This window comes from Heterodontus francisci, chromosome 1 (genome assembly GCF_036365525.1).
Source record: "Heterodontus francisci isolate sHetFra1 chromosome 1, sHetFra1.hap1, whole genome shotgun sequence".
NCBI lineage: Eukaryota > Metazoa > Chordata > Chondrichthyes > Heterodontiformes > Heterodontidae > Heterodontus > Heterodontus francisci.
This window is the reverse complement of record NC_090371.1, coordinates 62876321-62900760: the sequence shown is the minus strand read 5'-3', so window position 1 is coordinate 62900760 and position 24440 is coordinate 62876321. Positions and strand designations below refer to the sequence as shown.

Sequence of the window (24440 nt, the reverse complement as noted above, 5' to 3'; positions counted from 1 at the left end):
ATGTAAACAGGCTTTCTGCCACTGGATGGCACTGCAGATCTTCATCTCACTGCCTAGCTAAAAAGCTTTCATCTGAAAATATTCTGTTTCTTTCCCTTTTGCGTCCTCTCTGAACTGTAAGTTAACATTTTTCTCATTAATTTCTTTTTACATTTTAGCTGCTCACTGCAAGTTTTAAGTTTATTTGTCTGAAGTTCTCATCGCTCTCAGGCACTCACATTTTCTGGCCTCTGATACTTTCTATGCTGCAGATGGAGTCATCTCGAATTTTCTTGCCTCAACCCAGCTCCCAGCTGCGCTCACTTGAATCCTAGAAACATAGAAAATGGGAGCAGGAGTAGGCCCTTTGGGCCTGCTCTGCCATTCAAAAAAGATCATGGTTGATCGTCTAATTCTGTACCCTGTTCCCGCTTTCTCCCCATATCCCTTGATCCCTTTGGCATTAAGAAATATATCTATCTCCTTGAATATATTGAATGACTTGGCCTCCAGTACCTTCTGTGGTAGAGAATTCCACAGGTATCCTCTGTCCTCCAGTCCAGCTGTTATAAATCCCAGAACAGCTGTTTTAGTTGATGACCACTATCTGTTACCTCATGACCTGGCATATCCCTCACTCTACCATTACCATCAAGTCAGGGGAGCAACCCTTGTTCAATGAGGAGTGCAGGAGAGCATGCCAGGAGCAGCACCAGGCATACCTAAAAATAAGATATGAAACTGGTAAAGCTATAACACCGGACTACATGTCTACATGCATGCTAGACAGCGGAAGCAGCATGTTACAGATAGACACAAGTGATCCCACAACCAACAAATCAGATCAAAGCTGTGCAGTCCTGCCACATCCAGTCATGAATAGTAGTGAACATTTAAACAACTAACCAGAGGAGGAACCTCCACAAACCTCCCCATCCTTAGTGATGACAGAGCCCAGGACATCAGCACAAAGGCTGAAGCATTCACAACCATCTTCACCCAGAAGTAATGAGTGGATGATCCACCTTGGACTCCTCCGGAGGTCCCCACCATCACAGAAGCCAGTCTTCAGCCAATCCGATTCACTCCATGTGATGGCGAGAAACAGCTGAAGGCACTGGATACTTCAAAGCTTATTGGCACTGACCGCATCCTACATCATACTGAAGACTTGCACTCCAGAACTAGCCACACCCCTAGCCAAACTGTTCAGTACAGCTACAACACTGGCACCTACCTGACCATGTGGAAAATTTGCCCAGGTATGTCCTTACTGAAAAAAGCAGAACAAATCTAATCTGGCCAATTACTGGCCCATCAGTCTACTCCCAAACATCAGCAAAGTGATGGAAGGTGTCACTTGATAGCACTGTCAGCGACACTTAATCAGCAATAATCTACTCATCAGTGCTCCGTTTGGGTTCCACGGGCCACTTGGCTCCAGATCTCATTTATAGCCTTGGTCTAAACATGAAGAGCTGAATTCTAGAGGTAGGGTGAGAGTGACTTCCCTTAACATCAAGGCAGCATTTGATGGAGAGTGGCACAAGGAACCCTAGCAAAATTGAAGTCAGTGGGAATCAGGAAAATCTTGCCACTGGTTGGAGTTATACCTAGCACAAAGGAAGATGGTTATGGTTGTTGGAGGCCAATCATCTCAGCCCCAGGAAATCATTGCAGGCGTTCCTCAAGGTAGTGGCCTAGGCCCAGCCATATTTAGCTGCTTCATCAGTGACCTTCCTCCGTCATAAGATCAGAAGTAGGATATTCACTGCGCAGTGTTCAGTACTATCCGCAACACCTGAAGCTTTCCATGTCCGCATGAGCAAGACCTGGACAACATTCAGGCTTGGGATGAAAAGGGGCAAATAGAATTTGCGCCACACAAGTATCAGGAAGTAGTCATCTCCAACAAAGAATCTAACCATCTCCCCTTGATCTTCAACAGCATTACCATCATTGAGTCTCCCTCCATTAACATTCTACGGGTTACTATTGATCAGAAACTTAACTGGACCAGCCATAGAAGTACTGTGGCTACAAGAGTAGGTCAGAGACTTGGAATTCTGTGGCAAGTAACTCACCAAAGCTTGACCATCATCTACAAGGCACAAGTCAGGAGTGTGATGGAATACTCTCCACTTGCCCGGATGAGCACATCTCCAACAACACTCAAGAAGCTTGACACCATGCAGGACAAAGCAGCCCACTTGATCACTCTATCCATCACCTTCAACATTCACTCCCTTCACCACATCGTGGCACCAGTGTGCAACTCACCAAGGCTCCTTCGGCATCTTCAAAACCTGCAACCTGTACCATCTAGAAGAACAAGGGCAGCAGACGCATTGGAACACTACCACCTGCGACTTTTTTTCCAAGTTACACTATCCTGACTTGGAATGCTATCACCTCTCCTTCACTGTCACTGGGTCAAAATCCTGGAACTCTCTCCCTAAGCGTACTATGGATATCCCTACACCACATGGACTAAAGTGGTTCAAGAAGGCAGCTGACCACCACAACCTTCTCAAACAGTTAGGCTCTTGCCAGTGACACTGACATTCCATGAAAGATTTAAAAAAAAAAAAATTAATTTCCCCTAAACCTGCTTAAATTGGAATGTCTGCCATCTTCCTGGTTTTGAGCAACTATTCCCTCAAGCCCCTCTCCTTTCTTCATCCATGCGACTCTTTTTTATTGAATTAAAAAATTAAATGATCCTACTCTTGTGGCCTACTCCCTCTGACCTGCTCCTTTATCCAACTTTAAATGGTTCTTTCGCCCTGCTCCATGCTACTCTTGCTCCTGTTCCCTGATGTTCCTCTGGCCCCTTCTAACTTTTCTTGTGCTGTACTTTACACGGTCGCGGGTGCCACAAGTGCTGTCGCTATCCTGCTCTCTGCTACTTTCCTTCTTGCTCCCCAATGCCTCAGGTGACCTCATCTAACTTTGCTGCCATCTGTGACTCGAGCAGAAATTGTAGAAATAAAGAGAACTTAACTCCATGCAGGCAATTTTAGTAGCTAGCAATTTCTTCTCCGTCATAGGATACAGCTAAAGGATGTTGAAACTTGAGCGGAAAGAGTGCAATACAGTTCAGTGGTAGACTGAAGATATAATAAATTACAGTCCGTCTTAAATATTTCTTCAAGCTTAATTGAAGTGACAGCTGCAGTTTAGTTGAGCAATTTGCATTAATGTTAAGTTTTCTGAATTCTGTCACTAAAGATGTCTTTTTTTCTCTCTCACTACATGTGGAATCCAAGAATGTGTAGGAGATGTAAAGGCTTCACAATTATCTGGTGAAGGTTCACCAGACTGATTCCTGAGATGGCAGGACTGATGTATGAAGAGAAATTGGGTCGATTAGGCGTGTAATTGCTAGAGTTTAGAAGAATGCGAAGGGGATCTTCTAGAAATCTACAAAATTCTAATAGGACTAGGGAGGCTAGATGCAGGGAGGATGTTCCTGATGGCGAGGGAGTCCAGGACCAGGGGTTACAGTCTAAGAATAAGGGGTAAGCCATTTAGGACTGAGATGAGGAGAGATTTCTTCACCCAGAGAGTGGTGAACCTGTGGAATTCTCTACCACGGAAAGCAGTTGAGGCCAAATCATTATCTCTTTCTTGAATATTTTTATAGTTCTTAGGGCTGAAGGGATCAAGGGATATGGGAAGAAAGTGGGAACTGACTTTGGATGATCAGCCATGCTCATATTGAATGGTGGTGCAGGCTTGAAGGGCCAAATGGCCTACTCCTGTTCCTATTTTTCTATGTTTCTATCTCATCCTTACAGGAGATAGCTGTGGTAATCCTATGGGCTGCTTTCATCTCTTAAGTTCAGTAAGTTATTTAATTTAATTAATGTATATCAAATGTTTAAGGTTGCACACAGCATTCTCTTTGAATATTTTCAGGAATCAATATTGAGATTATTTATCCTATTGCCAAGCCTCTGTCCTGATTTCTACTAATCACCCTTGAAAGGCTAATTTTGTCACTGAACTTCTTTCTTCCCAGCATTGCCATGGTTGCTATTTTGGAATAGTGACACTAAGAAGTAAATTACAGCATTATAACAATATACTTTATTTTAATTTTCTTAAGTTAAAACCGCTTATTTGCATAGTTGTTCTGCTTTATACGTTCCTCACATCCTAATTTTGAATTTGTTTGCTGGAATGCAGAGATCCTCTTTTGTAATTTTCATTCTAGATACCTCTTCTCAGAATGTTAGCAAAATCTGTCATTTATATACATAAGTAATTGTTATTTTTCAAGGTAGGGGAAATTGCCTCATGCACTTGGAAGCACTGATGATTCAAAGGGTGTTAGTGTGTCAGACCACCGTCAACTACCAGCTGTGATTTTGGACATCAGTACTAATCAAAAGGGTGGCACAATAGGCTAGTACGTATTTTTTGCCATCTCAATTCAAGACCTTCTGACACTGATGAAATTAAAGTCTTCCCCTCTATTGGTTATAAAGGTCCGAATGATTTGAGCAGTTTCCTGTGGGCTTCGGCCCATAGCAAGAATTTGGCATTCAGCCCTAGATTGACAGTCTTGTTCGAAAGCTACTTGAATGGCTAGTGCGAGAAGCAGAAAGATTGAAATTGTTGGGGAAGAGTGTGCTTTCAAATGTTGGGGTTATTAAGGTGCATTGTTGTGTTTGAATCATGGGAGCTTAATCTGAGCCTGGTAATGCTACACATCAGTGTACCCAACCTTTTGGAGCAGGTAGCTGGATCCAGCTGACAGAGGCTTTGATTAGGACCTTCACCTGAGTCAGAAGGTTGTTGGTTCAAGTCCCACTCCAGAGACAGAAATCTAGACTGACACTCCAGTGCAGTACTTGGGGAGTTCAGTGCTGTCAGAGGGGCCTTGTTTCAGATGTGATGTTAAATTGAGGCTCTGCCTGCTCTCCCAGGTAGACTTAAATGATCCTTTGGCACAATATTTGTCCTCCAATCAGCATCACTAAAAAGAAATAGCTAAAAAGAATTATCTGGTCATTATCACATAGCTGTTTGTGGGAGCCTGCTGTATGCAAATTGGTTGCTGAGTTTCCGACATGACACCAGTGACTATACTTCAAAAGTACTAATTTGACTATAAAGCACTTTGGGATGTCCTGAAAGGCACTATATAAATGTAAGTCTTATTTTCTTTTGAAATTCATAATTCATCAAAGCTACAGATTCAAACCATCACACATAAAATTGTAGCTCTCCACACTAAAGCCATACCACCTTTCATTTATTTAGGTTACTTTGCCCACCCCCACCCCAAATCCTTACTCCGTCCTTTTACTATTGCTCTGCCTTCCTCCTCTCCTGCTGTCATCCCGAGCTTGATTCTCCCTTGGATAAGCCCAGAGCTATCCTCCTAGTTACTTGGCACTCCAAACAGCCCATCAAGTTAATAAAAGCAAAATACTGCAGATGCTGGAAATCTGAAATAAAAACAAGAAATGCTGGAAATACTTAGCAGGTCTAGCCCATCAAGTTACCTGTTGTTGCCTAAAATGAGCAGCATCTCCAATTGCCCCATCATCTCACTGACTTTCCTGTCTGGCATGCCTGCTGGAGGCTAATTTTACCAACCACCTTCCTGTCCCATACAGCCCATGCATCGCTGAGCCCTTTGGCAGTGAATCAATAATTACTGCTCCTCTCCGAATTTTCTTCCAGGGTGTACATTCACTCGCAAGCAGGGTTATTGCCATCCATGATTTTATTGTTAATGATTACAGTCAATTTTGACAGAAAGCTGGCTTACGGGTGGTGGCACTTTGCTGAATACTCACTTCCTGACTGTTATCCATCACCTGCCCTGCCCAAGTCACCTCAGTGGCAATATGGCCATCTTCAAATCACCCCCTATTCCTCTGGTACCTCATCCCTTGAGCACCTCATTTTAGTTTCTTTTTTATTCGTTCATGAGCTGTCAGCTAGGCCAGTATTTATTGCCCATCTGCCCTTAACTGAGTGGGTTGCTAGGCCATTTCAGAGGGCACTTAAGGGTCAACCACATTGCTGTGTATCTAACAGCAGATTTCCTTTCCACAATGGGCGGCGCAGTGGTTAGCACTGCAGCCTCACAGCTCCAGGGACCCAGGTTCGATTCTGGGTACTACCTGTGCAGAGTTTGCAAGTTCTCCCTGTGTCCGCGTGGGTTTCCGCCGGGTGCTCTGGTTTCCTCCCACAGCCAAAGACTTGCAGGTTGATGGGTAAATTGGCCATTGTAAATTGCCCCTAGTGTAGTAGGTGGTAGGAGAATGGTGGGGCTGTGGTAGGGAATATATGGGATTAGTGTAGGATTGGTATAAATGGGTGGTTGATGGTCGGCACTGACTCGGTGGGCCGAAGGGCCTGTTTCAGTGCTGTATCACTCTGACTAAAGGACATTAGTGAGCCAGAGCATTTTTACAACAATTGACCAGGATTTCATTGTCACCATTTAGAATAGTTTTTCCAGACTTATTAATTGAATTCAAATTCCACCGTCTGCCATGGTGGGATTCAAACCCATGTCCTCAGCACATTAGTCTGGGGCACTTGGTTATTAGTCCAGTGACATTACCATTACGCCGCCATCTCCACCCCCTTGCCTCCTGTTTAAATTCCTTGTTCTCTACCATGCCTCTAACCTTTGCCTCAAGCTTCTCACCAAGATATCATCACTTTTTTTTTTCTGCCTCTGTACTGAGCAGCTCCTTAACCTCTTTCAATTTCCATCTCTACTCACCTTGCCCTTCTCTAATTTACTGCTCTCATATTCTCTGAACCTCTGCATCCGTATAAACTTGCTTACCCATATTCACAGCCATCCCATTGACCTTGCCATCTCAGTTGGCCTCTCCTAATCCCATTGTCATGATCAGAGACAAGGCCATATGTGATCACTTACTTGTGTCTCTCATCACTTCCATCCGCCAGCATCTTCCAACCCCACTTCCTTCTGCATCTACCCCTGGAAGAACTCTTCCCTGAGTCACTTGTATCTGCACTTTCAGACTTCTAACTGTCCAGTCTTCTGTTTGCCACACATTTATGCAGCTGTTCATGTGCTCGATCAGTCCGTCACTTCCACCTTCGACCCCCTTGTCCCCATTAAAACACTTAGGGTGGTATTTTATTAGAGGCACGCTGTTCCTGACGGCAGAAGTGGGCGGCACTTCCACTTTTTTGTGTCCTGAGCAGTTCCCACATCATTAAAATTTAAATATCAAGGGCTGGCGGTGGGCACGGGAGAAATGTGCGATCGCATGTCGGAGGAAGCTATTCATTGAAAGCCGCCGTCACTTAACAATGCGGAAGGTACGTCCGGTCTATAAAATAGCCCCCTGGACAAACGGGGCTGCTCTGCATCACGGCCACAAAGTTCTAACTCCATAAACTTAGAAACTTGACTCTTTTTTTCCGAGCAACAGTTCTTGTCCCTCACCCCAACTCAAACTTCTCCCCCCATCATTCATTTTTCTATTGTTACTTATTGCCTTTGACCTCTCTCAATCACATCTAATGTCTGTGAGTAGACATAGACTTGCAGCATGGTTCAGTGACTCCTCCCTGCAGCTTCTCCAGGTCATTAGGTAAAGGCAGGTGGTGTTTTTCCCCCAAGATGACACCAAGGAACCCTGTGGTTCATTGGAGACGTAGGAAATAGGTCACCAACCTGCTCCGAGCTACCAGTGCAAGTGTGATGGTCGCATCATACCAAAGGGGGTCTCGTGGGGTTGACATCAATGTGTATTGGTGAGTAGGCAGGTATGAAATTGGGTGGTCCGCCTCAGTGCTGCATGGCAATTGAGGCCAAATCATGTGAAAATCTGGCAGATATGAGCGTTTGGATGCAACCTGTGACTGATGGGATCGGATGTGTGCAGACAACGGGGGAAAGGTGTCACTTGAGATGTAATTAACCCTGCACTTTGTCATACAGAACAAATAGAGACATAATGCGAGAGAATGATCTAAGATGGGGTGGTGGTCCTGACCTGAGGAAGTGGCTCTGCAGCTTGCAGGAGAGGAAGAAGGAAGAGCAATAGCAGATGGCGAGGCTGGAAAGGCCAAGCATAAGTATTGAAATGCATTCAACCTTATGGCATATGGGCACACAGGTGGAATGTAAAGAGATATACAGCGCTGATGTATTGATGAACCTTAATGTGGTTCTGTTTGTTCCCTCTTTCAGTTCATCGCAATTTCAGGTCCAGGTCGCAACCATATGAAGAACCTGAAGACTCCACCTCTGGGGATGATGAGACCACTATCCCAGAGGATGCACCGTCACCTGCCTCCTCTTCAACCTTTGCCAGCACAGCAACACCACCACGAGTCGCGGAGGGTTCACATTTAGAATTGGAGTCACAATCTGATAATCGCAACGCAGACATGTTACAGCAGCAGACGGAGACTGACAGCCAGATCCCCTGACCCTCTGAGGACTGCTAGAGTCAGGCCACTGTTGAGACCCATGCTGATGATGGGCCTCTGGTGGTGACCAAAAGAAGCCTGCTGGACATCCAGCAAAAGATAGGGGAACATATCTCATACCAGAGGTCATGCACAGTTTTGCCCGAGTGATGGAGCAGTCTATGCAAGCCATGAGTTCTTCTTTGTCTCAGGCAAGCGAGCACATAGCTTTGTCTATGGAGAGATTAGCGACTGCCATGGAAAGCCAGGTAGATCACTCGACCCTGTGCACTCTGACTTGCATTCCATCACTCTAGCCATGGGCTCAGTGCTGCATTGGCTAGATTAAAAGGGGATAAGGCACATGCACCTCCCCAGGTGCTGTCCCCCTCAGGGAGACAGGCAAATGCCATTGAGCACCCAAATGGATGAGGAATGCTTGCCATCTGCCCCGGGATGAGCGGCCTCCTCAATGCCTGCAGCATTGACCCCATTACATCTAGTAGGCGAGGCCACGGAGGATGTCCCTGCACCAGTGCAGGAGATCTCCATTCGGCCGGAGCCCTCAAGGCCTCGGACCTCCAACAGACGTCCACCACGATCATCAAAAGCACCAGGGCAGTGCACTGAGCTGAGCAGACGGACTCCATCTCAGCTACTGATATCGGGTTTTCACCAAGATGTAGTGATTGCAAGCATAAATATAAGAGTTATTGAGATCACAAGGGTGGCACGCGTGTCCTTCAACTGTATTTCTCACCTGTAAATATTTCATAACATATCTTTTTTTAAATATACTTGTACGCATTGTCATCATTATGTTTGGACTAGCTTAGTCGGAGAGATAAATGTAATAGCATGCCTCATGGTTGGCACACTTTGGTTACAGATGAGTTATGGATATTGCATTTAATGTGGAAGTCATGATGCTGAATTTCAGCGATGAAACTTCAATGAATGTTCGTTATGTCCGGTTTTGTACTTGACAGTCTGTGGCACATGGCTGTACTTGCAAGCCCAGCTGGCACTCCCATTTGTGCACTGTTGTGATGTCTGCTGCAGGCCCTGCTGATTCAGTTGTTGAGTGACAAGAGCCCTCCTTAGCAGCATCCTCTCCACCTGCTCCCGAGTTTCCATGAAAATTGGGTATATGAGAACCAGGTTATTCCAACAATATAACTATGTTCATAAGGCAGACAGGGAAATGGAAAAAATCCTTCTCCATGGAACTCATCCATAGAATTGATGAGCAGTGAGTTGCTAAACTCCACCCACACAACTCCACCTACCCCACTCTGTCCTCCTCCCAATTTGATTTACAATCCTTACAGTTCTATGTGCATCTTGAGATGCTGTAAGAATATGGCACATGTAAGCTTTCAGCTCGAGGCCGTGACCCTCTACCCTCCTGTCACACTCACCCTTGTTTCCATCACCCTTGACCCTCCCAACATCACCTTGCACCTTCCCTCTTTTAACACTTCAACCAAACCCCATTATCCTGGATCCTGTCACCATCCAACTGGATGTGCCTTCTTTCCCCGCCCCCCCTACCCCCTTGCTGAGTGTGACATGCCCCCTCTGATCCTAGACCCTCCTGCATTATCCTTAGAGTACTTGTTAGATCCCCCTGATCCACCCTACAAGATCTTTGATTACCCAACCTCAGACTAGACCTGCCCCCCAACTGAATTGATCTTCCCCTGTGACTGTGATCGTTCCCTCACCCAGCCAGCACCCTGAGTTTGACCCACAGGACCCCACTGTGGATACTACTGATCCGCCACCCCCCCCTCCACAATCTAGGCCCTTCATTTCCATTACCCTCTCGCACTCTTCCCATGCCTCCATACTGAGTTCACAGACTACACCGCTGACAGCAGGCACAGCTGCACAAACACGACTGTTGCACGCCACCTTGAAATGACCATGCAGCAGGTGCCACCAGATTCCCGTAGCCCCTCAGTTAATCTGGAAGATAGGATTTAATTGCACATAACTATAAGCTAATGAGTATTCATTGCATGCAAATGTATTAAAAATTGGAACCCCACCCCTGCCCCCATGGTCAGCCTGAAGACTGACCACCACAAAGATGCCGCTGACTTGATCTCTGATTCTCAACCTGCCGTCGGGAAAAAGAAATTTCGACTCCCACCTTAAGTCACTCCAGCTGCCACATTTCCCACTCTTAATCCCCATAAAATACCTGGGCGGCACAGTGGCGCAGTGGTTAGCACTGCAGCCTCACAGCTCCAGGGACCCGGGTTCGATTCTGGGTACTGCCTGTGCGGAGTTTGCAAGTTCTCCCTGCGTCTGCGTGGGTTTCCTCCGGGTGCTCCGGTTTCCTCCCACATGCCAAAGACTTGCAGGTTGGTAGGTTAATTGGCCATTATAAATTGCCCCTAGTACAGGTAGGTGGTAGGGAAATATATAGGGACCGGTTGGGATGTTATTGGAATATGGGATTCGTGTAGGATTAGTATAAATGGGTGGTTGATGGTCGGCACAGACTCGGTGGGCCGAAGGGCCTGTTTCAGTGCTGCATCCCGAAACTAAACTACTCTCTCACCCTTGTCGTTCCCCTAGTATGGGTCCTATCTTCACTCCCTCAACTCCAGGGGTGCAAACTTGTACATATCTGGCACCCAACTGGTTTAATCATCTGTTGCCAGATTTGGTTGGACCACATCAAGCACCATCAGGCCTTGCTTTCCTCTACTAAAACTGCTTACTACTCTTGGATCATTTTTGAATGCAAAGCTGACCCCTGGCTTCTTTTCTCCATGACCAACCATCTCCTTTAGACTCTCTTACCTGCCCCCTCCAACAACAAGGACGAGGAGCTCATGGACTTGTCACTTAAGATTGAGCCTATCTGTTCAGTTGCCTTTGCCACACCCTCCCCTTGCTAACAAATTTTCAGCAGGATTCTCCCCTCCCCGAACCCTGAATATGCGTATATCTCTAGCTTATCTCCTGTTTCTTTTCATGCCCTCTCTGAGCTCATCTTGCCCATGAGATCCATTTCTTGCCCTTTTGAACTCATTTGCACCATACTACTAACTAACCAAATTCCCATCCTGGCCCCTATGCTAATTGCCATTGTAAATGCTTTCCTCCCTTCGGGTATTATCAACCTCCCTTTTTAAAACTGCTGTCGTCACCCTGCCACCCACATCACCCCATCCACCTACTGCCCTTGTAAGCTACCGCTCCATCTCAAACCTCCCTTTCATCTTCCAAGATCTTTGAACATGTTGCTTCTCAAATCCATGCCCATCTTTCCAGCAACTTCATGTTTAAATCTCTCCAATCAGATTTCAGCTTTTCCCTCAGCACTAAAATGGCCTTAATCACAGTCACAAATGACATTCTCTATGACTGGCCAGGGTGTACTATCATCTGTTTATCCTTCCTGACGTCCCTGCTTCCTATGACATGGTTAGCCAATGTCTTTTCCTTTTGTTGTGTTGTCAGTCTGCTTGTCCAATGCTGAGTCTTGGATCAGTAACAGTTTCCTCCAGTTAAACATTGGGAAAACTGAGCCCAGTCCTCATGACAAATGCAGTACTCTCCTCCCTGATTCAGTCTCCCTTTTTGGCCACAGTCTCTGCTTGTTAACGACTGTTTGTAATGTAACAGCATCCTATTTGCCCCGAGATCCTTTCCATTGCAAAGACTGTTACTTCCACCAGCGTAAGGTCATACATTTGCCGAAACCCTCCTCCTTTCAGTAACCCTTGACTTGACTATTCCAATGTTCTTCTGGTCCCCATTTGTAACTGATTGGGACAGTCCTTGCTATGTTCCACTCTTGCCCATCTAATCATAACCAGACTATCTCCAGCAATGGGTTCTCTCCCTACCCTCTGTCATGCAGACCTCTCACCTGCCGAGAATGAGGCACATTAATTTTGTCATGAATGTTGATTTGAAAACTGTTGCTGAAGTGAAGAAAGGACTTGGTTTTTTAAAAAAAATTACCAGGCCCTTGGCTGGAAAGACATTTGCATATTAACAGACAGTGCTTGTGGAGACAAAGAGGTTGCATCCCTTATCTAATTTAACCCACAATGGACTTTGAGCACCAGACATTAAAGGTGCGGGCGCTCAAGTTTCAGGATGACTGCTGGGATGGCCGAATCCACAAAAACACGTGGTCAGACCAGCTGGTCGTGTGACTAGCCTGCTTGGCAACCTCTTTTTTTCTGAATTGTACAAAGAGCTGCCCCTGGACTGAAGAAGACCTGTCCTGTCTGCTCCCATCTCTTTCTCACAAGCCCCTGCACCCACTGAGGACACATGAACTGCAAGAGAGAAAAGTCTCCTACATCGAACAAGGTTTAAGAATACTGGGTCCCAACGAAGAGCAAGATCTACCTGCAATCAAGGACTCTACAATGAGCTCGAAGAAACATAACAAAAATTCTTTTCAGAGATTGCCTCAAACTTTTCCACTTTATTCTTTTTTTTCTGTCCCTATCTGCATGTGTGTATCGCGTATGCATGCTAGTGTGGGCGCATCATGTATCCGTAGGCGTTAGCGAATTAGAGTTTAAGTTTAATAAATTTCAATCTTCTTTAAAGCTAAGAAAGCTATGGCTTAACTAGCATTTTATACAGCTCCATCATAACCTCCCTGCTCTTATATTCTATGCCTCAGCTAATAAAGGCAAGTATCCCATATGCCTTCCTAACCACCTTATCTACCTGTGCTGCTGCCTTCAGTGATCTATGGACAAGTACACCAAGGTCGCTCTGACCCTCTGTACTTCCTATGGTCCTACTATTCATCGTATATTCCCTTGCCTTGTTAGTCCTCCCAAAATGCATCACCTCATACTTCTCCGGATTAAATTCCATTTGTCACTGCTCCGTCCATCTTACCAGCCCATCTATATCGTCCTGTAATCTAAGGCTTTCCTCCTCACTATTTACGACACCACCAATTTTCGTGTCATCTGCAAACTTACTAATCATGCCTCCTATACTCACGCCTAAATCATTAATGTACACTACAAACAGCAAGGGTCCCAGCACCAATCCATGCGGTACACCACTGATCACAGGCTTCCAATCACAAAAACAACCTTTGACCATCACCCTCTGCTTCCTGCCACTAAGCCAATTTTGGATCCAATTTGCCAAATTGCCCTGGATCCCATGAGCTCTTACCTTCTTAACCAATCTCCCATGCGGGACCTTCTCAAAAGCCTTACTGAAGTCCATATAGACTACATCGACTGCTTTACACCCATCTACACATCTAAGTCACCTCCTTGAAAAATTCAATCAAGTTAGTTAGACACGATCTCCCCCTGACAAAGCCATGCTGACTATCCCTGATTAATCCTTGCCTCTCCAAGTGGAGATTAATCCTGTCCCTCAGACGTTTTTCCAATAGTTTCCCTACCACGGATGTTAGACTCACTGGCCTGTAATTACCTGGTTTATCCCTGCTACCCTTTTTGAATAACGGTATCACATTTGCTGTCCTCCAGTCCTCTGGTACTTCTCCTATGGTCTAAGAGGATTTGAAAATTTGTGTCAGAGCCCCTGCTATCCCCTCCCTTGCCTCACATAACAGCCTGGGATACATCTCATCTGGGACTGGGGATTTATCCACTTTTTAGCCCGCTAAAACAGCTAATACTTCCTCTCTTTCAATGCTAATTTGTTCAAGTATATCACAGTCCCCCTCCCTGATCTCTACACCTACATTGTCCTTCTCCATAGTGAACACAGATGAAAAGTAATCATTTAAAACCTCACCTATGTCTTCCAGCTCCGCGCACAGACTGCCACTCTGGTCCCTAATGGGCCCTACTCTTTCCCTGGTTGTCCTCTTGCCCTTAATATACTTATAATATGCCTTGGGATTTTCCTTTATCTTGCCCTGCAGTGTTTTTTCATATCCCCTCTTTGCTTTCCTAATTACTTTTTTAAGTACCCCCCCCCCCCCCCCCCCCATACACTTTCTATACTCCTCTAGGCCCTCTGATGTTTTCAGTGCTTTGAATCTGCCATTAGCCTCTTTTTTTTCCTTATCCAATCCTCTATATCCCTTGACATCCAGGGTTCCCTTGACGTGTTGGTCCTACCCTTCACCTTTTACAGGAACATGTTGGCCCTGAACTCTCACTATTTCCTTTTTGATTGACTCCCACTGGTCTGTTGTAGACTTTCCTGCAAGTAGCTGCTCCCAGTCCACTTTGGTCAGATCTTGTTTTATCGTATTGAAATTGGCCTCCCCCCAATTAAGTATTTCTATTTCCAGTCCCTCTTTGTCCTTTTCCATAACTACCTTTAAATCTTTAGAGTTATGGTCACTATCCCCGAAATGTTCCCCCACTGATACTTCTACCACTTGTCTGGCTTCATTCCCCAGGATTAGGTCCTGTACCGCCCCTTCTCTTGTAGGACTTTCTACGTGCTAGCTCAAAAAGCTCTCCTGTATGCAACAGAAGCAAGGCATAAGCCAGCCCAAAGTAGAAAGTGAGAAATAAGATACTATGAAAAACAAAGGAACCAGGACAATTTTGTGGAAGAAGAAAAATGCATATGTACATGAGAATGGTATTGTTTCCAAGAACAGTATCTTCAAACATGGCTTTCAAAGTTTTTATCTGCAAGATTTTTAACAGCAAGTGGAAGAGATTTGTCCTGAGTATTGAGCATTTGGTTGCTGACGAATTAGGAGCAGGATAGGCCATTCAGCCTCTCGAGCCTGCCCCACCTTTTGATAAGATCATGGCTGATCTGATTCTGGCCTGAACTCGACTTTCCTGTCTGCCCCCATAACCTTTGACTCCCATGTTAATCAAGAATTTATCTAGTTCAGCCTTAAAACTATTCAATGACCCTGCCTCCGCTGCTGTCTTGGGAAGAGAATTCCACAGACTAACAACCCTCAGAGAAAAAAATTTTCCTCATCACTGTCTTAAATGGGAACCCCCTTATTTTTAAACTGTGTCCCCTAGTTCTCGTCTCTCCCGTAAGGGAAAACATCCTCTCAGCATCCACCCAGTCAAGTCTCCTCAGGATCTTGTATGTTTCAATAAGATCACCTCTCATTCTTCTAAACTCCAGTAGATAGAGGCCCAACCTTTCCTCATAAGATAATCCCTTCATCCCAGGAATCAGTTGAGCGAGCCTTCTCTGAACTGATTCTAATGCAATTATATCCTTTCTTTAGCAAGGAGACCAAAACTGTACACATTATTCCAGATGTGGTCTCACTGACGCCCTGTGCAACTATAACAAAACTTCCATACTTTTTATATTTCAATCCCCTTGCAATAAACAACAACATTCCATTTGCCTTTTTAATCACTTGCTGTACCCGCATACTAACTTTTTGTAAATTTAGTACCAGGACACCCATTTCCCTCTGTACCGCACAGGTCTGCATTTCTCTCCCCATTTAAATAATATACTGCTTTTCTATTCTTCCGGCCAAAGTGGACAAGTTCACATTTTCCCACATTATACTCCATCTGTCACATTTTGTCCACTCACTTAACCTATCTATATCCCTTGCAGACTTCTTGTGTCCTCTTCACAACTTAATGTCTTCCCTATCCTTGTGTCATCAGCAAATTTAGCAACCACACATTCTGTCCCTTCATCCAAGTCATTGATATAGATTGTAAATAGTTGAGGTCCCAACAATGATCCCTGTGGCACTCCACTAGTTACAGCGTGCCAATCTGAAAATTGCCCATTTAAGACCCAAAAATTGCTTCTGAGAAATCTGGCTGCTGCTTGTAGTGTCTTTGTCACCTGACACTAAATCTAAAGTCAGGATTTATGAGGCCATGGCAGAGCCACAACAGACTTTCACATTCCTGTATCAGAGTATTCCGAAAGAAAGCAAGCACCTTTGTGCCTGTTTTATTGAAATGTATTCTAACTGAGATAGCTGGATGCTGTGATGCTTGTATGGGACCTAAAACCAGTCTTTTGGAATGGATTTATCACAGGTTGTACAAGGTTCGTTTTGTCCTTTTAATAACTCCCTGTGCCAGTTTCAGCAGCGGTCATGAGATGTCTGTCTAACCTGCGTTAGAGCAGATTAATCTTTAAAGTAATTGTGATCTGCAGACACAATAGCAGTGATTACATTATCCAGGCAACGTATCTGGGAACATGGAAATGAAGAAGAGGAAGGTGCTAAAGATGGAGCTTTGCTCTTTGGAACGCTCTCTGTAAACCACTCCACCTGATAGGTGCCTTAGAAAATACAGCAACTTACCTCCTGGTTCCTTTTCTTGGCGTTCTCTCTGTCAGAACACTGCATGGTGTTCATAGTAGCAGTCAAGTGTTTGAAGCTACCTCCTGTCATTTTTCATTGTCATATTTTTGTATGGTACAGCAAGTGATAATTCTTTTGGATAAGGGTCAAGTTATTACTTGGGCTAAAAACTGGAATTATATGAAGATGACCAATTTATGAATCTAGCATGTCTCAGGTAATTTAAGATGCCTCAGAAATTAGGAAAACTCTATCACACAAGTTATGTGGCAGACCAGGTGAAAATAGAATCAGAGTGGTTAAAGCACAGAAGGAAGCCACTTGGTCCATCATATCCATGCCGGCTCTCTGCAAGAGCAACTCATTTAGTCCCACTCCCTAGCCTTTTCCCTATAGTTGTGAAAAATTTTTCTCTTCCGATAATTATCCAGTACCCTTTTGAAAGCCACGATTCAATCTGCCTCCACCAGACTGTCAGGCAATGCATTCCAGATCCCAAACAGTCGCTACGTTAAAAAAGCTTTTCCTCATGTTGCCTTTGGTTCTTTTGACATTTGACATTCATCTTAAATCAGTGTCCTCTGGTTCTTGATCCTTCTGCCAATGGTAACAGTTATTCCTTTTCTACTCATGCTTTTGAACACCTCTATCAAACCTTCTCTAAGGAGAACAATTATACCTGGAACCATTCTTGTAAATATTTTCTGTATCCTCTCTAATGCCATCACATGCTTCCCAAAGTGTGGTACCCAGAATTGGATATAATTACTCCAGTTGAAGCAGAACCAGTGTTTTATAAAAGTTCACCATAACCTCTTTGCTTTTGTGCTCCTATGTCTCTATTTATAAAGCCCAGGAACCTGTGTGCTTTATTAACCGCTTTCTCAGCCTGCCCTGCCACCTTCAATGGTTTGTACACATATGTCCTCATGTCCCTCTGCTCCTGCACCCCCTTGAGAATTGTACCTTTTATATTGCCTCCCCTCATTCTTCCAATTTTTTTTTTCTTTCATGGAATGTGGGTATTTGCTTGCAAGACCAGCATTTGTTGCCCATCCCTAATTGCCCTTGAGAAGGTAGTGGTGAGCCACCTTGAACCACTGCAGTCCATCTGGTGCAAGTACCCCTACAGTGCTGTTAGGAAAGGAGTTCCAGGATTTTGATCCCACGACAGTGAAGGAACAGTGATATAGTTCCAAATCAGGATGATGTGTGGCTAGGAGGAGAACTTGCAGATGGTGTTCCCATGCATCTGCTGCCCTTGTCCTTCCAGGTGGTAGAGGTTGCAGGTTTGAAAGGTGCTATCAAAGGGGTCTTGGTAAGTTGCTGCAGTGCATCTTGTACATAGTACACACTGCTGCCATTGTGTGTCAGTGGTGAATGGAGTGAATGTTTAAGTTGGTGGATGGGGTGTCAATCAAGTGGGCTGCTTTGTCCTGGATGGTATTGAGTTTCTTATGTTGTTGGAGCTGTGCTCATCCAGGCACATGGCGAGTATTCCATCACACTCCTGACTTGTGCCCTGTAGATGGTGGACAGGCTTTGGGGAGTCAGGAGGTGAGTTACCTGCCACAAAATTCCCAGCCTCTGACCTCCTCTGTAGTCACAGTATTTATGTGGCTGGTCCAGTTTAGTTTCTGGTCAATGGTGACCCCCAGGATGTTGATAGTGGGAATTCAGTGATGGTAATGCCATTGCATGTCAAGGGGACATGACTAGATTTTTTCTTGTTGGAGATGGTCATTGCTTAGTACTTGCTTGGCACGAATGTTACTTGCCACTTGTCAGCACGAGCTTGAATGTTGTCCAGATCTTGCTACATATTGGCATGGACTACTTCAGTATCTGAGGAGTTGCAAATGGTACTGAACTTTGCACGATCATCAGCAAACATCCATTCCTGACTATAATGGAAGGAAGGTTATTGATGAAGCTGCTGAACATGGTTGGACCTAGGACTAATGACTTCACACTTCTCTGCATTAAATTTCATCTGCTATGTGTCCACCCATTCCACCAGCCTGTCTATGTCCTCTTGTAGTTAATCGCTATCCTCCACACAGTTCACAGTACTTCCAAGTTTCGTGTCATTTTCAAATTGTGTCTAAGTCTAGGTCATTCATATGGATCAAGAAGAGCAGTGGTCCTAGTCTTCCAAGATTCTATAGACTCTGGAACAGTTCCTACAGATTGGAGGGTAGCTAATGTAACCCCACTATTTAAAAAGGGAGGTGGGGGGGAAGGCAGGAAATTATAGACCAGTCAGCCTGACGTCAGTAGTGTGGAAAATTCTAGAGTCCATTATCAAAGATTTTATAGCAGAGCACTTGGAGAACAGTGGTAGAATCGGGCAGAGTCAGCATGGATTTACGAGAGGGAAATCATGCTTGACAAATCTACTAGAATTCTTCAAGGATGTAACTAGTAGAGTTGATGAGGGGGAGCCAGTGGATGTGGTTTATTTGGACTTTCAGAAGGCTTTCAACAAAGTCCCACATAAGAGATTAGCATGTAAAATTAAAGCGCATGGGATTGGGGGTAGTATTGCGATGGATAGAAAATTTGTTGGCGGACAGGAAACAAAGAGTAGGGATAAATGGGTCTTTTTCCGAATTGCAGGCAGTGACTAGTGGGGTACAGCAGGGATCGGTGCTGGGACCCCAGCTATTCACAATATACATTAATGATTTAGATGAGGGAACTAAATGTAATATCTCCAAATTTGTAGATGACACAAAACTGGGTGGGAGGGTGAGTTGTGAAGAGGATGCAGAGAGGCTTTAGGGTGATTTGGACAAGTTGAGTGAGTGGGCTAATGCATGGCAGATGCAGTATAATGTGGATAAATGTGAGGTTATCCACTTTGGTAGCAAAAACAGGAAGGCAGATTAATATCTGAACGGCTATAAACTGAGGGAGGGAAATATGCACGAGACCTGGGTGTTCTCGTACATCAGTCGCTGAAGGTAAGCATGCAGGTGCAACAGGTGGTATAAAAGGCAAATGGTATGTTGGCCTTCATAGCGAGAGGATTGGAGTACAGAAGCAGGGATGTCTTGCTGCAATTATACAGGGCCTTGGTGAGGCCACACCTGCAGTTTTGGTCTCCTTATCTGAGGAAGGATGTTCTTGCAATAGAGGCAGTGCAGCGAAGGTTTACCAGACTGATTCCTGGGATGGCGGGACTGATGTATGAGGAGAGATTGAGTCGGTTAGGATTATATTCGCTGGAGTTCAGAAGAGTGAGGGGGGATCTCCTAGAAACCTATAAAATCCTAACAGGACTTGACAGGGTAGATGCAGGAAGGATGTTCCCGATGGGAGAGTCCAGAACCAAGGGTCATAGTCTAAGGATACGGGGTAAACCGTTCAGGACTGAGATGTGAAATTTCTTCATCCAGTTAGTGATGAGCCTGTGGAATTCATTACCACAGAAAGCAGTTGAGGCCAAAACATTGAATGTTTTCAAAAAGGAGTTCAATATATTTCTTGGGTCTAAAGGGATCAAAGGGTATGGGGCAAAAGCCGGACCAGGCTACTGAGTTGGATGATCAGCCATGATCATAATGAATGGCGAAGCAGGCTCGAAGGGCCAAATGGCCTACTCCTGCTCCTATTTTCTATGTTTCTAGTAGTGACCCCTGGGGAGACCCCTGGGCCCCACTAGACACCTTTCTCCAGTCTGTAAAACAACCGTTCGCCACTGCTCTTTGTTTCATGTCACTCAGCCAACTTTGTATCCATGCTGCCACTGTCCCTTTTATTCCATGGGCTTTAACTTTGCTGAAAAGCCTGTTATGTGGGTCTTTATCAACATCTTTTGGAAGTCCACATACACCACATCAACCACATTACCCCATCAGCCCTCTGTTACCTCCTCAAAAACTCAATCAAATTAGTTAAACATGACTTGCCTTTAACAAATCTCTGGCTTTCCTTAATTAATCCACATTTATCCAAGTATCAGTTAATTTTGTTCCAGATTATCGTTTCCAAAAGCTTTCCCACCACCAAGGTTAAACTGACTGGTTTGTATTGCTGCACTTATCTTGAGACCCTTTTTTGAACAAGAGTGTACTATTTGCAATCTCCCAGTCTTCTGGCACCACTTCTGCATCTAAGCAGGATTGGAACATTATGACCAGTGCCTCCAAAATTTCCACCATTACTTCCCTCAGTAGCCTCGGTGCATCTGATCCGGTCTTGGTGGCTTATTAACTTTTAGGTACGTGCAGCCTCTTTAATACTGCCTATTTATCAATTTTTAGCCTGTCCAGTGTCTCAACTGCCTCCTCTTTCACAAAGACTTTGGTAGCATCTTCTTCCTTGGTAAAGACGATGCAAAGTTCTAATTTAGTACCTCGGCTATTTCCTCTGCCTCCATATGTAAGTCTCCTTTTTGGTCCCTAATTGGCCCCACTCCTCCTTTTACCGCCTTTTTTACTGCTTATATGCCTTGAGAAGACTTTTGGATTCTCTTTTATGTCTGTTCTCATATTGTCACTTTGTTTCTCATTTTTCTTTTTTCACTTCCCCTCTAAATTTTCTATATTCAGCCTGGTTCTCACTTGCTTTATCAACCTGACATCTGTCATATACCCTCTTTTCCTGCTTCATCTTACTCTTTATTTCATCATTCTGGGAGCTCTGGCTTTGTTTGTCCTACCTATCCCCCTGGTGGGAATGTACCTCAACTGTACCCAAAACATCTCTTTAAAAGAAGCTTATTGTTTGTTACAATTTTGCCTGCCAATCTTTGATTCCAGTTTACCTGGGTCATATCTGTTCTCGTTCGATTGAAAATGGCTCTTGCTCCAATTAATTATTTTTCCATCGCTAGCCTAAACCATATGGTATTCTGATCGCTTTCTCTGAAATGTTCCCCTACTGACACTTAGTCCACTTAACCCACTCCATTCCCCAGAACCAGATCCAGCAATGTCCCCTTCCTTGTTGGGCCAGAAACATGCCGATCTGGAAAATTTTCCTGAATGCACTTCAGAAACTCTTTCCTCGCACCGCCCCCCCCCCCTGCTGTTTTACACCATTACTATCCCAGTCTATTTTAAGATGATTAAAATACCTCATTATAGCTACTCTTGTTTCTGCAGCTCTCTGTAATTTCCTTGTAGATTTGTTCCTCTATATCTTTCTCACTACTTGGGAGCCTATAGAATTCATCCAATAATGAAACGGTATCACTATTGTTTCTCAGCTCTAACCAAATAAATTCTGTCCTGGATCTCTCTAGGACATCCCCTCTCTTCCGCACTGTATTATTCTCCTTTATCGATGCTGCTACCCCTCCTCCTTTCTTTCCTTCCCTACCTTCCTTGAACACCTTGTATTCAGGAATATTTAGTACCTAATCCTGCCCTTTTTTGAGTCAGGTCTATGTTATTAGCGCAACATAAACTTCCACTTGGCTGTCTGCACTTGCAGTTCACCCATCTTATTTACCAGATTCCATGAGTTTATATACATGCACAGTAAACCTAATTTAGATCTTATTGCATTTCCTCTTGCTCTGACCCCGCTTAATGCCTTACTATTTCTTACTGTAGGGTGTCTGTCTCTCCCAATTCTTTGTACATCTTGCTTTTACTCTCTCTAATGTTACCTCCCGGTTTCCATCCCCTTTTTGTTTGTTCGGGGGATGTAGGCGTTGCTGGCTAGGCAGCATTTATTGCCCATCCCTAATTGCCCTTGAGAAGGTGGTGGTGAGCTGCCTTCTTGAACCGCTGCAGTCCTTGGGCTGTAGGTACACCAACAGTGCTATTAGGAAGGGAGTTCCAGGATTTTGCATCGGTCTTCACAATAGAGGATATGAGTAGCAGCCCAGAATTAGTTGTAAGTCAGAAAATGGAAAGGAGGGAGGAACTCAAGAAAATTACAATCACCAGGGAAGTGGTACTGAACAAATTGTTGAAGCTGCAGACTGACAAGTCCCCGAGTCCTGATGGACTTCATCCTAGGGTCTTAAAAGAAGTGGCTAGTGAGATATTTGATGCGTTGGTCTTAATTTTCCAAAATTCCCTTGATTCAGGAAAGGTTCCATTAGATTGGAAAATAGCAAATGTAACTCCTTTATTCAAAAAGGGAGGGAGACAGAAAGCAGGAAACTACAGGTCTGTTAGCTTAACATCTATCTTAGGGAAGCTATTCGAAGCTATTATTAAAGACGTTATAGCAGGGCACTTAGAAAAATTCAAGTCAGAATCAACATCGTTTTGTGAAAGGGAAATCATGTTTAACCAATTTATTAGAGTTCTTTGAGGTAGTTACATGTGCTGTGGATGAAGGTGAACCAGTTGATTTATTGTACTTAGAATTCCAGAAGGCATTTGATGAGGTGCCACATCAAAGGTTATTGCAAAAAAAAAAAGCTCATGGTGCAGGGGGTAACATATTGGCATGGATAGAAGATTGGCCAGCTAACAGGAAACAGAGTTGGCATAAATGGGTCATTTTCTGATTGCAAGATGAAATGAGTGCTGTGCCACAGGGATCTGTGCTCGGGCCTTAACTTTTTACAATCTATATGAATGACTTAGATGAAGGGTCTGAAAGTATGGTTGCTAAATTTGCTGATGACACAAAGTGACTCGGTGAGAAAGTAAGTTGTGAAGAGGACATAAGGAGGCTACAAAGGGATATAGATAGGTTAAGTGCATGGGCAAAGATCTGGCAAATGGAGTATAATGTGGAAAAATGTGAAATTGTCCTTTTTGGCATATATTTTGACCCAGCGTCAGTGAAGGAACGACAATATAGTTCCAAGTCAGGATTGAGTGTGGCTTGGAGGGGAACTTGCAGGTGGTGGAATAAAACAGAAGCATGTTATCTAGATGGTGAGAGATTGCAGAGCTCTGAGATGCAGAGAGATCTGGGTGGGCTAGTCCATGAATCACAAAAGGTTAGTATGCAGGTACAGCACGTAATTCGGAAAGCTAATAGAATGTTATCGTTTATTGCGAGGGGAATTGAATACAAAATCGGGGAGGTTATACTTCAGCTGTACAGGTCATTGGTGAGACCACATCTGGAGAACTGTGTACATTATTGGTCTCCTTATTTAAGGAAGGATGTAAATGCATTGGAAGCAGTTCAGAGAAGGTTTACTAGGCTAATAGCTGGAATGGGCAGGCTGTCTTCTGATGAAAAATTGGACAGGCTAGGCTTGTATCCGCTGGAATTTAGAAGAATAAGAGGCGACTCGATTGAAACATACAAGATTCTGAGGGGTCTTGGCAGGGTGGACGTGAAAAGCATGTTTCCTCTTGTAGGAGAATCTAGAACTAGGGGTCACTGTTTAAAAATAAGGGGTCACCCATTTAAGACACAGATGAGGAGAAATTTTCTCTCAGGATCTTGAGTCTTTGGAACTCTCTTCCTCAAAAGCAGAGACTTTGAATATTTTTAAGGCAGAGATAGATAGATTCTTGATGAGCAAAGGGATGAAAGGTTATCGGGAGTAGGCGGGAATGTGGAGTAAGCAGTTCAGCCATGAACTTGTTGAATAGCGGATCAGGCTCAAGGGGCTGAGTATCCTACTGCTGCTCCTAATTTGTATGTTTGTATATTTTGACCCAACGTCTGTGAAGGAACGATGATATAGTTCCAAGTCAGGATTGTGTGTTGCTTGGAGGGGAACTTGCAGGTGGTGGTGTTCCCTTGCATCTGCTGCCCTTGTCCTTCTAGGTGATAGAGGTCGAGGGTTCGGAAGGTGCTGTTGGAGGAGCCTTGGTGAGTTGCTGCAGTGCATCTTGTTGATGGTGCA

At 44.4% G+C, this 24440-nt stretch overlaps 1 protein-coding gene across 7 annotated transcripts in view; it reads left to right on the top strand.

Moving 5' to 3' along the window:
• The window catches only part of amacr (alpha-methylacyl-CoA racemase), a 110504-nt gene that overhangs the window by 67689 nt on the left and 18375 nt on the right, over positions 1-24440 (top strand). The window contains exon 7 of one of the 7 annotated variants that reach the window (XM_068031236.1): positions 8183-9200. The exons of the other annotated variants lie outside the window; for them this stretch is intronic. Within the exon in view, the coding sequence (XP_067887337.1) occupies positions 8183-8424 (242 nt within the window). The 3' untranslated portion in view covers positions 8425-9200. Of the gene's footprint in view, positions 1-8182; positions 9201-24440 lie in introns of those variants that run through there. 7 annotated transcript variants of the gene reach the window in all.